Source organism: Oncorhynchus tshawytscha, linkage group LG03 (assembly GCF_018296145.1).
Source record: "Oncorhynchus tshawytscha isolate Ot180627B linkage group LG03, Otsh_v2.0, whole genome shotgun sequence".
Taxonomy (NCBI): Eukaryota; Metazoa; Chordata; class Actinopteri; order Salmoniformes; family Salmonidae; genus Oncorhynchus; species Oncorhynchus tshawytscha.
Window position 1 is genome coordinate 41,739,814 of NC_056431.1, and position 14,598 is coordinate 41,754,411.

The 14,598-nt window shown below is 41.6% G+C and overlaps 1 protein-coding gene across 6 annotated transcripts in view; it reads right to left on the reverse strand.

The window, feature by feature from the left end:
* Positions 1–1,345: 1,345 nt before the first annotated feature.
* LOC112234149 (activin receptor type-1-like) overlaps positions 1,346–14,598 on the reverse strand; it is a 36,429-nt gene continuing 23,176 nt past the window's right edge. For 5 of the 6 annotated variants that reach the window (XM_024402166.1, XM_024402162.2, XM_024402163.2 and 2 more), the window contains exons 6-12: positions 13,750–13,955; positions 11,564–11,663; positions 10,668–10,814; positions 10,078–10,353; positions 5,665–5,862; positions 2,966–3,096; positions 1,346–2,489 (exon numbers count right to left, since the gene is read on the reverse strand). In XM_024402166.1, coding sequence (XP_024257934.1) covers positions 2,355–2,489; positions 2,966–3,096; positions 5,665–5,862; positions 10,078–10,353; positions 10,668–10,814; positions 11,564–11,663; positions 13,750–13,955 — 1,193 coding nt within the window. In that variant the 3' untranslated portion in view covers positions 1,346–2,354. The remainder of the gene's footprint in view (positions 2,490–2,965; positions 3,097–5,664; positions 5,863–10,077; positions 10,354–10,667; positions 10,815–11,563; positions 11,664–13,749; positions 13,956–14,598) is intronic. The other variant, XM_024402167.2, reaches the window with a different exon arrangement.

Consider the following 14,598-nt stretch of genomic DNA (forward strand, 5'->3'; position numbering starts at 1 on the left):
GAGCTCTGTTGAATGATCCCCACCACCACAGGCAACACTTTGCTTCAATGTTTTAATTAAAAAGCTACCAAACCTAAAAGCTGAGGGAAAACAAGCACACAAATAATATGCATTACTGTCATCTTGTGTGGGAATTAGTCTAAAATAACTTCTGCCATTTGCTATCATTTGCATGTAAATGGGAAGCATAGTGAGTGAACAACCGCCCGTAAACACAAAGCAGCAAAATGAGACCGTGTTTTCAAAACTACATCTGGTGATTGTGGATCAGTTCACAGTAGCACAGTCAGGAGACCGTTAAAATGCCCAGTTAATATTGACCATGTGTGAGTCCCGAAAGGCACATTACTCCGCATAAAAAGTGCTCTACTTTTGACCAGATCCCTATTGGCCTCTGTCAAAAGTAGTGCACTATAAAAGGGAACAGGGTGCCATTTGGGACATTACCTAGGATGTTGTCTATAACATATGCTAATTTGGAGATGCTCATTTTGGGTGCCACAGTCAGTTCCGGCAGACAACTGACATATCCATTGTTTTGCTATTTACCGGCCCCATGACGGTTCAGGAATACAAATGAGTGCAGGTGACACCATTTACTGTACCATTCTAGACTTGCCTTTTGTTTCTCTTCGGGCAACTGCGCCACAATTTAAGCAGTTCAATTTAGTCATTAGGGCCTAGATTACCCTCTGACATTTCCCAAATGAAAATGTATTTGTTGCATTTTACAACCGAGATTGAGCTGTGTTTAATATGGAAATGGATTAACATGCCCTACATACTTTGCTGCATTTCATTATTTGTTTCGTAGTCGACAAGCTGGACACAAGAAAAGTTCCTTTGTGCAGTGAGCAGCTTACATCTCTGCTGCAGGTCAGTAAGACTTTAGGGGCTGCACTATGCCAAGGCAAAGGAACTGTCTAGTCCGGGAGGACAAAGGAAAATATGCAAAGCTGAGGAAATTAAAATGCGCTCTGGATTTGCATAACAACCAATGCTAATACTCACCACCTAATACTTTGCTTATCCTGACATAGTTGCAAAACTATGGTAACGTTCACAAACTTCCCAGAATTTCCAGCAATTCTGGTTGGAGTATTCCAGATTTACTGTTTATTCCGACCTAAATTCTGGGAATCTTCCAACTGTCATTTCTGGAAAAACCTGGGGATTTTGGAAGGTTTCCAGAATTTTGCAAACATATCACGGCATGTAAAAAAGTTCAAGTTTAGGTAGATGTGCAGAGCTCCGCAGTGGGCAAATAATGTGGGGCATATGTTTTGATGAGGGGAAAAAGGGTTCATTTGATGTTGTAACTGACAGATGAGACAGAGAGCATCTGTGTTTTTTTTCTCTATTTAATTCATAGAAATCACTACTTGATATAAAATGTAAAAAAAGAAAGAAAAAAAGGCTGAAGTTTGACTTCAATTACTTTGACAATGCACAAATTAAGACGATACAACTTTACAGGCATAACTTCTGCTCCCGTATGAATCGAGTTCAGCGTCATCTAGTAAATATTTTTATTTGCTCTTTTAACATTTGTCTCAATTAAGCTGATGAAACAACCAAACAAAAAACAGGTACACAAATGTGAAATGTATGGTGATATAAAACGTTTCTGTGACAGGACACATTAGACGACGTCGCCAAAGTAAGGAGTAAAGAGTGGCTATAACTGTCTGCAGCACAATTCTACAACACAGTGTGTTAGCTAAATACGTTACAGGTTGGATGAAATACCAAGAGAATTGTTCTAACAATATTGTAAACAGCAGTGCAAGAGCGATGCAGTCAAAGTAGAACTTAACTTTTTTTTCTTCTCTCCCCTCATTCTGATTACTGGAGTTTGTGTGAACTATAAAACATAACATTTTTTGGCAAGTTGTTTCTTTTCTCCAAATGCATCAGCGACAGTGCAAGCCAGGAATGCAAAGATCGCTAGTGCAATAACAGCAATAAAGCACGGCCAATATTGCTAAATTAAATATGTTCAGACATTTCTCAGAAAATCGGCAGCTCTAAAGCGATATACAATACTCAAATGCCCAGGTAACAGTTTCTTCCTTGAAGAATGTGACTATTAGTTCAATATTCCTATATCTTAAAAAGGGATAGTCACCTAATATCCAAGACTATTGGCAGTCTTAAATGCCCTGTAAGCCATCTTTGGATGCCAAAATTTGTCCCACCAAGTGTTTAAAATAAATACAAACGTGCCACTTTAAGAGCACTGAGCTCAACCAGTCCATTTTCTCCTGTGTGTTGTCCAGGGGAACCGAACTGCCTGCTGGATGTCTTTAAAGGCCTTTAGGTCTCCTCTCCCTGCGCACCAACAAGGAAGAAGCTCAACAGTCCGTTTTAATTTTGTCCAGAGAGTTGTCGATTTTTGTCAGAGTCTTTTTGATGCGTAGCGCCGTTAATCTGGCGGATGGATTCTGGTACCAGCACTCCTTCATAAGTTTTGCGATGGACGTTAAAGTCTGGAAAGCAAGAGGAAATAAGAGTTAAAAATCCATTAAAGTTCACTTTAAAAAATCAAGTGTGAAAGTGTATAGTTCCGCAAAGCAAAGGGTAAAGCAATTATTCTTAAAATCAAATTAAAAAAAGCTTTTGTCCAATACACAGAATTGCAGATGTTATCACAGGTGCAGCGAAAAGAACAAATATCAGATTGAGTAATATAAAAAAGGCTAGAATTCTAAGCAAAAATGAATTCTGAGCACAAAAGATTTTAACTGCCAATCAGACCGTATTATGTTTTCAATGGAGCTGGGAAATGCGGTTGACAGGCTGTTTACAGAGACAAGTAACCGTCTGATGAGAAAGGACAACCTAGCAGATTGTGCAAAATGCTGCACTGTTTATAAAGAGAGAGATTTGGACAGGCTCATATTCTTTATGAAAACATATTAGCTAGTTCTCTCTCCACCTCTGCTTGTCTCATCTCTGTACTCACTGGGTCTGAGAACCATCTGTTGGGGATGTTGGGTCTCTGCTGGTCCACACACACCACCTTCTTCATGTCTTCAAAGCTGGGGTCGCTGGGCACCGCGTCATGGAAGGGAGGCTTGTAGTCCTCTACAATGCCTACGCGGAGTGTGTTGGAGAATACACAACATATAAATGTCAATGAGATCTCACATTAATCGGCACGGGAATTTTAATATTGGGCAATATGCAAGTGTAACAGAGAATAGGAAAAATACATGACAGAAATATCCATAAAATCTGCCGAATGGGGGTTTTATACTGTATTCCATCCTACTTAATTTGACAGCATTTTTTTTAAGTGTCACAAAATACGAGAAATAGCACATAAAATTGCTAACAAGGTACTTTGTTTGCATAGTTCTCACTTGCTACTTATGTACTAGGTGGAAACCCATGGGGAAAGTAAGCAATTTAACTGTGTGGAGAAAGCAAGATCCATTTCAGATAAGATGCCAGTGCCTCTAGTCCCAGACTAGACCACAGACATGGGGGAGACTTCTCCCCTGACGTCACATTCACTCATTTCCTCAATGAGACTGTTGATTTTAATCCTCGACTTGTTCTGCCAATGGTCAATACAACTTAGCAAAGTGATACAGCGGTCTTGCTATTAGATTGCTAAACACTTCCTCTAAAAGTGGAGGAATCAATTCTCAAATCCAGCTGGACATTATGTTCTACATACAGCTGAAGTCAGAAGTTTACATACACTTAGGTTGGAGTCATTAAAACTCGTATTTCAACCATTCCACAAATTTCTTGTTAACTAACTATAGTTTTGGCAAGTCGGTTAGGACATCTACTTTGTGCATGACAAGTAATTTTTTCAATAATTGCTTACAGACAGATTATTTCACTGTATCACAATTTCAGTGGGTCAGACGTTTACATACACTAAGTTGACTGTGCCTTTAAACAGCTTGGAAAATTCCAGAAAATGATGTCATGCTTTAAAAGCTTCTGATATGCTAATTGACATCATTTGAGTCAATTGGAGGTGTACCTGTTAATGTATTTCAAGGCCTACCTTCAAACTCAATGTCTCTTTGCTTGACATCATGGGAAAATCAAAAGAAAATCAGCCAAGACCTCAGAAAAATAATTGTACACCTCCACAAGTCTGGTTCATCCTTGGGAGCAATTTCCAAACACCTGAAGGTACCACATTCATCTGTGCAAACAATAGTACCCAAGTATGAACACCGTGGGACCACAGAGCCGTCATACCTTTCAGGAATTAGATGCATTCTGTCTCCTAAAGATGAACGTACTTCAGTGCGAAAAGTGCAAATCAATCCCAGAACAACAGCAAAGGACCTTGTAAAGATGCTGGAGGAAACGGGTACAAAAGTATCTATATCCACAGTAAAACGAGTATATCGACATAACCTGAAAGGCAGCTCAGCTAGGAAGAAACCACTGCTCCAAAACCGCCATAAAAAAGGCAGACTACGGTTTGCAAGTGCAGATCGTACTTTTTGGACAAATGTCCTCTGGTCTGATGAAAAAAAAATAGAACTATTTGGCCATAATGACCATAGTTATGTTTGGAGGTAAAAGGGGGAAGCTTGCAAGCCGAAGAACACCATCCCAACCGCGAAGCACGGGGGTGGCAGCATCATGTTGTGGGGGTGCTTTGCTGCAGGAGAGACTGGTGCACTTCACAAAATAGATGGCACCATGAGGAAAGAAAAATGTGGATATTATGAAGCAACATCTCAAGACATCAGTCAGGAAGTTAAAGCTTGGACGCAAATGGGTCTTCCAAATGGACAATGACCCCAACATAACTTCCAAAGTTGTGGAAAAATGTCTTAAGGACAACAAAGTCAAGGTATTGGAGTGGCCATCACAAAGCGCTGACCTCATTCCTATAGAAATGTGTGGGCAGAACTGAAACAGCGTGTGCGAGCAAGGAGGCCTACAAACCGGACTCAGGTACACCAGCTCTGACAGGAGGAATGGGCCAAAATTCACCCAACTTATTGTGGGAAGCCTGTGGAAGGCTACCTGAAACGTTTGACCCAAGTTAAACAATTTAAAGGCAATGCTACCAAATACTAATTGAGTATGTAAACTTCTGACCCACTGAAAGAAATAAAAGCTGAAATTAATCACTCTACACTATTACTTTGACCTTTCACATTCTTAAAATAAAGAGGTGATCCTAACTGACCTAAGACAGGGATTTTTTTACTAGGGGTTAACTGTTGGGAATTGTGAAAAACTGAGTTTAAATGTATTTGGCGAAAGTGTAGGTAAACTTCCGACTTCAACTGTATTATGATAGGTTTTGATTACGCTCTGACAGGGACATTTGAGACTATTCCAGGAACAGCATGCATATGCAGACAGGCAGTTAACAGAAAGGTACCTACAGAAGCTCTGTATGATTGAACTACTACATGACATGTTTAACATGCTTTATCAAATAGCCCTAAATGTATGACATTCTAAAATGTTTGTTTTTAATTCTACATTTTTACTGACCACTTGTTATAGTTGCTGCACTGTTTTAGATGAGAGCTAGCAAGTAAGTGTTTCATTGCACTGTGTCCACTACACTGTATTCTATGCATATGACAAATCAACTTTGATTTGATGGTCAATGAGGAAAGGAGTGAGAGAGAACAGAAGAAACCATTCAACGTGTATTGTACTGACCGTTGCTGACCGTGCTCCTTGCAATCTCCCACAGGACCAGGCCAAAGGCCCAGATGTCCACTCTCTTGAAGGACTCAAAGCAGTCCATCTGGATGGAGTCGTCCAAGACCTCTGGGGCCATGTAGCGCTTCGTGCCCACTTTCGGGTTGTTGCCCACATCTAACTCGTTTGTGTCTTGGAAATGCATCACAGCAAGACCTAGGCCAGAAAATATTTTTATTATCATTAAAAGGATTCAAAATATGGCGTCTATGTACCAAAATGATTGTCCCTATTAACTAAATATATCTGAAGCACAGTATACTGTCCTCTGGTGGACGTGATTAAAATAGCATTGGAAAAAAACACTTGTTTAAAACAACCACATTTATCCAACATCAAATTACGCCACGATCGTAATCACAACAAAAACTTGTCAACATCCTGTTTGTGAGCAGAATGCAGCTCATAAACAACTTAAAAGGGATGACGGTCGTGATCTTAGGAGTAGTCTCCATGAGTAGTCAGAGCTACCTGAAATTACTCACTTATCATTGGCACCGAGAACTTTGAGTTTGGGACATGAGTGCTCCTTAATGCATGTTTGGTTAAGGCTTAAAGAGCTTCCTGCTCCGTTCTTCCTCTAATGTGCTAAAAAAAACAGGGTAGATGAGGGAAGAGGGTTGGAGTGGTTTGGTATTTGGTATTTTATTAGGATCCCCATTAGCTGTTACAAAAGCAGCAGCTACTCTTCCTGGGGTCCACACAAAACCTAATACAGAATGACAAAATACAGAACATCAATAGACAAGAACAGCTCAAGGACAGAACTACATACATTTATTTAAAAAAGGCACACGTAGTCTACATGTCAATGCATATAAGATGGAAGATGAGTTGGTTCAGGTTATTAAATCAACCTACACTGTAGTGTTTACAAACACTACATACAGGAACAAGATCATCCACATGTATCGATCACATTTTCAATAATGCTGTAGAACTTTGCTCTAAAGCTGTATCTGTACCCATTGGATACAGTGATCACAGTATAGTGGCTATATCCAGGAAAGCCAAAGTTCCAACAGCTGGGCCTAAAATTGTGCGTAAGAGATCATTACAAAATATTTTGCTGTGTGATTAACGAGGAGCATCCAGATGCTGCATTTTATGAATTTATGAAATTGCTTCTTCCAATTATTGATAAACATGCACCTGTTAAGAAACTGACTGTTAGAACTGTTAAGGCTCCATGTATTGATGAATAATTGAAAAACTGTATGGTTGAAAGAGATGGGGCAAAAAGAGTGGCTAATAAGTCTGGCTGGACATCCGACTGCCTTACTTACTGCAAATTGAGAAATTATGTGACTAAACTCAACAAAAAGAAGAAACTTTATTATGAAGCCAAGATCAATGATACAAAGAATGATGGAAAAAATGTTGGAGTACTTCTAATTAAATTATGGGCAGAAAGACAAATTCAACCCCATCTTTCATCGAATCAGATGGCTTATTCATCACAAAGCCATTTGATGTTGCCAATTATTTCAATGATTATTTCATTGACAAAGTGGGCAAACTTAGGCAGGAAATGCCCACGACAAACAGTGAGCAATTATATTCATGCATAAAAAACAAATAATGAAAGAAAAGCATTGCAAGTTTGAATTTTGTAAAGTTAGTGTGGGAGAGGTGGAAAAATGATTGTTAACGATCAATAATGACAAACCTCCTGGCATTGACAACTTAGATGGAAAGCTACTGAGGATGGTGGCTGACTCTATAACCACTCCTGTCATATTTTTAATCTGAGCCTAGAGGAAAGTCTTTGTCCTCAAGCCTGGAGGGAAGCCAAAGTAATTCCGCTACCCAAGAGTGGTAAAGCGGCTTTTACTGGTTTTAACAGCAGAACTATAAGCATGCTGCCAGCTCTTAGCAAACTGTTGGGAAAAAATGTGTTTGACCAAATACAATACTATTTCTCTGTAAACAAATTAACAACAGACTTTCAGCATGCTTATAGAGAAGGGCACTCAACATGTACTGCACCGACACAAATGACTGATGGTTGGTTGAGAGAAATCGATAATAAGAAGATTGTGGGAGCTGTACTGTTAGATTTCAGTGCAGCCTTTGATATTATTGACCATAACCGGTTGTTGAAAAAACTTAAGTGCTATGGCTTTTCAACCTCTGTCATATCGTGGATTCAGAGCTATCTAATAGAACGAAGGTTTTTCTTTAATGGAAGCTTCTCTAATGTCAAACATTTAAAGTGTGGTGTACCGCAGGGCAGCTCTCTAGGCCCTCTAATCTTTTCTATTTTTACCAATGACCTGCCACTGGCATTAAAACAAAGCATGTGTCCATGTATGCTGATGATGAGTCAACCATATACGCATCAGCAACCACAGCTAAAGAAGTCACTGAAATCCTTAAAGAGTTGCAGTCAGTTTTGGAATGGGTGGCCAGTAATAAACCATTACTGAACATCTCTAAAACTAAGAGCATTGTATTTGGTACAAATCACTCCTTAAGTGCTAGACCTCAGCTGAATCTGGTAATGAATGGTGTGGCTGTTGAACAAGTTGAGGAGACTAAATTACTTGGCGTTACCTTAGAATGTAAACTGTCATGGTCAAAACATATAGATTCAATGGTTGCACAGATGGGGAGAGGTCTAGCCGTAATAAAGAGATGCTCTGCTTTTTTGACACCACACTCCAAAAAGCAAGTCCTGCAGGCTCTAGTTTAGCCTAATATTGATTATTGTCCAGGCGTGTGGTCCAGTTCTGCAAGGAAAGACCTAGTTAAGCTGCAGCTGGCCCAGAACAGAGCGGCATGTTTCGTTCTTAATTGTAATCAGAGGGCTGATATAAATGCTACGCATGTCTCCCTTGGCTAAGAGTTGAGGAGAGACTGACTGCATCGCTTCTTTTTATAATAAATATTAATGTGTTGAAAATCCCAAATTGTTTGCATAGTCAACTTACACACAGCTCTGACACACACACACACACACTTATCCCACCAGACATGCCACCAGGGGTCTTTTCATAGTCCCCAAATCCAGAACAAACTCAAGAAAACAAAGTATAGAGCCCTTATTGCATGACATTTGCTTCCATCTCATATTGCTCAAATAAACAGCAAACCTGGTTTCAAAAAACAGATAAAGCAACACCTCACGGCACAACGCCTCTCCCCTATTTGACCTAGATAGTTTGTGTGTATGCATTGATATGTAGGCTACGTGTGCCTTTTTAAAAATGGGATGTATGTAGTTCTGTCCTTGAGCTGTTCTAATGATGTTCTGTATTATGTAATTCTGTATTATGTTTCAAGTTTTGCGTGTCCCCAGGAAGAGTAGCTGCTGATCCTAATACAATACCAAATAGTTCCGGCTTTGGTCTTTGTCATGGTAGCAAGCAACGGAGGTTATGCTGTATCTCCTCGCAGTTCCAGATAGGGCAGGTCACGGGGAAAATTGAAAATAACATAACAGCAGGGATGTAGACAGCCACAAACCCGGGACAACCTGTGGTCCCAGCCACAAATGGCTAACTGTGTCACGGGCTGCATTCAAGAAAACTTGCTTGATATGCAGCTAGCTAGCTGCTAGGCTAGAGACCAGCAGTCCCAGCAACTGCGTCAAGTGATCCAAACTTTGAAGTTAGATAGCTCCCAAGAACTTTGGTGACAGTTTAAATGTTATTTTTTATCCCTTTTTCTCCCCAATTCCATGGTATCCAATTGGTAGTTACAGTCTTGTCCCATCGCTGCAACTCCAGTACGGACTTGGGAGAGGCGAAGGTCGAGAGCCATGCGTCCTCCGAAACACAACCCAACCAAACCGCACTGGTTCTTGACACAATGTCCCCTTAGCCCGGAAGTCAGCCACACCAATGTGCTGGAGGAAACAAGAGTCACTAGAGCGTGATGGTACAAGGACATCCTGGCCGGCCAAGCACTCCCCTAATCCGGGCCAATTGTGCGCCGAGTATCTATGGTCGCGGCCGGCTGTGACAGAGCCTGAACTCGAACCAGTATCTCTAGTGGCACAGCTAGCACTGAAAGGCAGTGCCTTAGACCACCGCCCCACTCGGGAGGCCCTATTACCACCAATATATCATATGGCCACAACAGAAATCAGTCACATTATTTTAATTTACAACATCTAAATGAACAACAACCAGTGGAGGCTGGTTGGAAGAGCTATAGGAGGACAGGCTCACTGTAATAGCTGGAATGGAATAGATGGAACGAGTCAAATGTGGTTTCTACGTTTGATACCGTTCCATTTATTCCATTCCAACCATTACAATGAGCCCGTCCTTCTATAGCTCATCCCATCAGCCGCCTCTGACAACCAATACAAATCTTGACTGAACGCACACAGTATGCTTTATATCCACAACACTATGCTCTTACCCAGGTCGGCGATGCAGCACTGGCCGTTCTTGTTGACGAGTATGTTTTTGCTTTTGAGGTCTCGGTGGGCGATGGCCGGCTTGCCCTGGGTGCCGAAGATCTCCACGTGGAGGTGTGCCAGGCCGCTGGCGATAGACAAAGCCATGCGCAGACAGCTGGCTGTGTCTAGGGTGCTCAGCTGCAGGTAGTCGTACAGGGAGCCCATCTCGTGGAAGTGGGTGATTAGCCACAGCTGTGTACTCGAGTTTCGGGAAGTCATGTCCGAAGCGATGAAGCCTGCAGTCAAGGACACACACAGACCGACACACACATATTAGAGCCCAGGGAAAAGCTGGGAAAGGTATTTCTTCATATTCAATATGACAGATATTTTTTCACTAAAATAAAAAAACATTGCCAGACAGATGGGGTGAATCCTAACTCCCACAGGTCAAATGTTTACTTAGTCTTCCATTGACACCAATGCAGGACTAAGTAAAAAAAACACTAAAAAAAACATTCCACTTTAGTGGGAGTTTGGATTTGCCCAATATAGACCAGCTCCTGTCAGGCTGGGTTGCTTCGCCCAGAGCGTATCTGGAGGTACGTACCCAGGATGTTCTCATGCCTCAGCAGCACTGTGTTGTAGATCTCAGTCTCTCTGAACCAGGACTTCTCATCTCTGGAGGAGAAGATCTTCACGGCCACACTCTCCCCCTGCCACTGGCCTCGCCAAACCTCACCGTAGCGCCCCTTACCTATAGCGGGGGAAACAGGGGAGAGATGAGAAAACAGCAGACATTCTCAAGTCCTGCTTTCATAAGTAATGTTTTTCGAGCAGAAGTGCTGACCTAGGATCAGTTTTAGATCATCATTATTAAAATGATACGGGCAGGGGAGACCTGATCCCAGATCGGCACTTTGAGATGCTTTGGGAATACAGATCTGGCCTCAAATGACATTCATCAAATACAGTGGAAAAATATCAACCAGTCAAACTAAGACAGGAATACAGAACAGGAATGTTCCCCTCCTAACTCAAAAGTCAGATAATCTCTGTACATAGAGATTGTTATTGGTTTTATAAAGTCAGTGTTACACAAAACTGTAGACCATTAGTTAATGGAACACAGTACCTTTATTTTGGTCATCTTACTCAACTTGACCTTTTGCATGAACTACATCCCCATTTGACACGAAACCAAACATGTTTGTTAAAAATATTTTTGTTGGTAGTTACTTTGGCATTCTGGCCAGGTTTCAGACCGAGCTGTAAGAAAACTAAGAACACTTCCAAAACAATTATACTAAGAAAAACTCTGAGGGTCAGGGAACAGCACGGGCTCTGTTTTGCAAAACAAATCTGTTCCAACAGTGCTTCACTTTAAGATGTCTTAAAGGGGCATTTTACTCAAAAACCACATCCATGCATAAAATGGATGCCCTGATCCTAAACGTACACCACAGCTACTGAACAAAGAGAGAACAGACTGTATTGGATACTGACCCACACATTCGTTGAGTGTGATTTGTCGAGCGACGGTTCTCTGAACTAGGAAGGGGAGTCCGGAGCCGCTTCCCGACGTGCACGAATGATCCAGCAAATCCTGAGAGAAGGGGAGGGACAGCCAATAAATGAACAGCATCCAGAGGGTGCCGGTAGTCCCGAGATTAAAAAGCTGTCCCAGCCCTGGACATAGCAGAGCATCTGGGATTCGTTGGAGCCTGATTGGAGTGGGAGTTGTTCATACTGCTCAGACTCCAAGGGCTCTCTTGCCGTCTCTCTGTCTGGTTAGTGGCCACACTGCAGAGACGTCGGTCTGTCAAATCAAATTTTATTTGTCACATGCTTCGTAAAGAACAGGTGTAGACTAACAGTGAAATGCTTACTTACCCGGCCCTTCCAAACAATTCAGAGGATTTAAAAAATAAATAAATACACAATGGGTAACAATAACTTGGCTCTAGATATATATATATATATATATATATATATAGCCGTGTGTGTGTGTGTGTGTGTGTGTGTGTGTGTGTGTATAGAGTCGATAAGCAGGGGTACGAGGTAATTGATGTAGATATGTACATATAGGTAGGGATAACGTTTCTAGGCAACAGGATAGATAGACAGTAGCAGGAGTGTATGTAAATAAGTCAAAAGAGTTACTGCAAAAAGGGTCAATGCAGATAGTCTGGGTAGCTATTTGGTTAACTATTAAGCAATCTTATGGCTTGGGGGTAGAAGCTATTCAGGGTCCTGTTGGTTGGTTGGGTCTGTCTGTGTGTCTGGCCTCCCTGGAGCAGCAGCAGAAAGTCCTCTGCTTGGTAAACAACAGCAGTCCCTGGTGATTAGTGAGCTGAGGGGGCTGATAGATGTGATGTAATCCCAGCCCTAGACTCCAAACAGGCACAATGCTGCTAAGCCTTTAATGTGCATCTTATCTCCAGGCTTCTGCAGGGCACCATGACTGACACAAGGGAGCAGTGTTGAGCAACTCCAGATTTGGCTGAGAAAAACACTAACAAGCAGAGAGGACAAAAATGGAAACATTTAAGAGATAGATACTTCATGCATAAAACAACAGTTGTGTGAAAGCAGGTAAAGGAATGCTAAATGGAAGCTGTAAATCCAAATGAGAAGTCATTTTGTTGTGAGTTTAACATCCCTGTTTGGTGGGAGGGCAGATCTGGGCTGTTCGGTAGAAGGGGGTTAGGGGAGAGAGGAGTGGGGGGAAATTCAGACACAGCATTATCATAATCACCACAGACTTAGGCACCCAGTGCCTAGGGAGAGGGAGACCTGCATGTGTTTTAAGGAAATGTGTTTACATGTTTGACTGCCACCACTGTTCCTAATAACTTTCCTCTGGGTGCTGCCAAGCACTTATTAATTACACTGAAACAAACATTCTGCGGCAGCATATTTTGGGTTTCCGTTGCCAAGTACTGTGATGGGTTTGGAAATAGCTTGAAATAGATCCAAAAATCTGTATTTCCTCTAGCCCACTGTTTTTAGGGATACTGGTCAGTTGTCACGCTTTGCTGTAAACACTAGACGTGTTTAGTGTTTTCCTTAAAGTTTTTAATTAAATTCATGGGATTTTCAAACAAAGTTTATCAAACAATCACTGATTACAGTTGCGAGCTCAAAGCATTCTTTCACGACAGTACGCAAAAATTCTACACAACGAGCAATTTTGTTGAAATCATGTGTATCCGTGATAAGACTCAATTTTCTCTGGTAAAACAAGATGCCCATTTTCCATCACATTTGTAGAAGAAATACTTTCATTCCCAATTGAGAGGGCAGAAAATTAATCCCAGCACAGTTGATATAGGCCAACTACATGAACACCCAGGAACATGGAGTGCATGACTACCTAGCACGCACTCTAGTCTAGTGCACACAAAATTGCTCAACATAATCACATAGCTTGAGAGTCCATAAATGTTTTCAGTGCTGTACTGTGTGGACTAACCACTCAAACCACAGCTCCCCACCCAGCCCATCCCAGACCTTGGCCCATATTTCTAAAGCCTCTCAGAGTAGAGTGCTGATCGAGGATCAGTTAACTTTTAGATCATAATGAAATTACATTATGGACAGGCAGGACCTGATCCTTGTAAAGCTCTCCTACTCTGAAATTCTGATAACATGGGCCCTGGTATGGTGCAGTATGATCATGTCCTACTCACCGCCAGTGTGCTATCCCCCACGTTGGAGGCTATGAGTCCGTCTATGGTGCCGTACTCCGCCTCCCGGGCCGTCAGCCTCTCCATCTGGTTCTGGTGGATCCGTCTGAACACCAGGATGGCGATGCCTGAGAGGACGATGAGCACGATGACAGGAGCCACGATGACGATGGCCAGTGTAGTCAAGCTGTAGTTGGGAAGGTCGCCTGCTACGAGGAAAAGAAAAGAGTTTAAGTTCATTAGAACATCTAGGTACATACAGTACTTTGGTATTATGGGGGCAAGGACATTGACATAGGCGAGTGCTTTTGCTGTTCATTAGACCTACTCATCTTGTTGCTGACAAAATGTGGACAGTTCTTCCATTATCTTCAATATGCACCTTGGAATTGGATAAGGACGCTATGTCCCCGATGTGTCGATCTTCACTTATAGCCTGTGAGAAAGACCCGATTACATGGATGAAGAGAAGTGAGTGAGAGGTGCTTCGGGGGACTCAGCACTCAGGGAGAAGGGAATTATAATGATTATATTTAGCCCAAGGGCACAACGTCATTGATTTAATTAATGGGGTGCATTACAGCCACACAAAGGGGATGTCAACAGGAAATTTGAGGCATTATCAAGTGCTTGTCAAATTGTGAATAAGAGACTGATGAAGTGTGTACAGCCTGTGCAAACTTGTCTTTCAATTTATTAAAAATCAAAACATATAGCCCAACGTTTTAAGAACTAAAGTTACATTAACTCTAAATTAAGCATATAGGAGTACCGATTTCCTTGTTAACCGCTCAACAAAATAGCCTCGTACGCACTCCTTCAAATCTTGGAGAAAATATCCTTTATTTTATT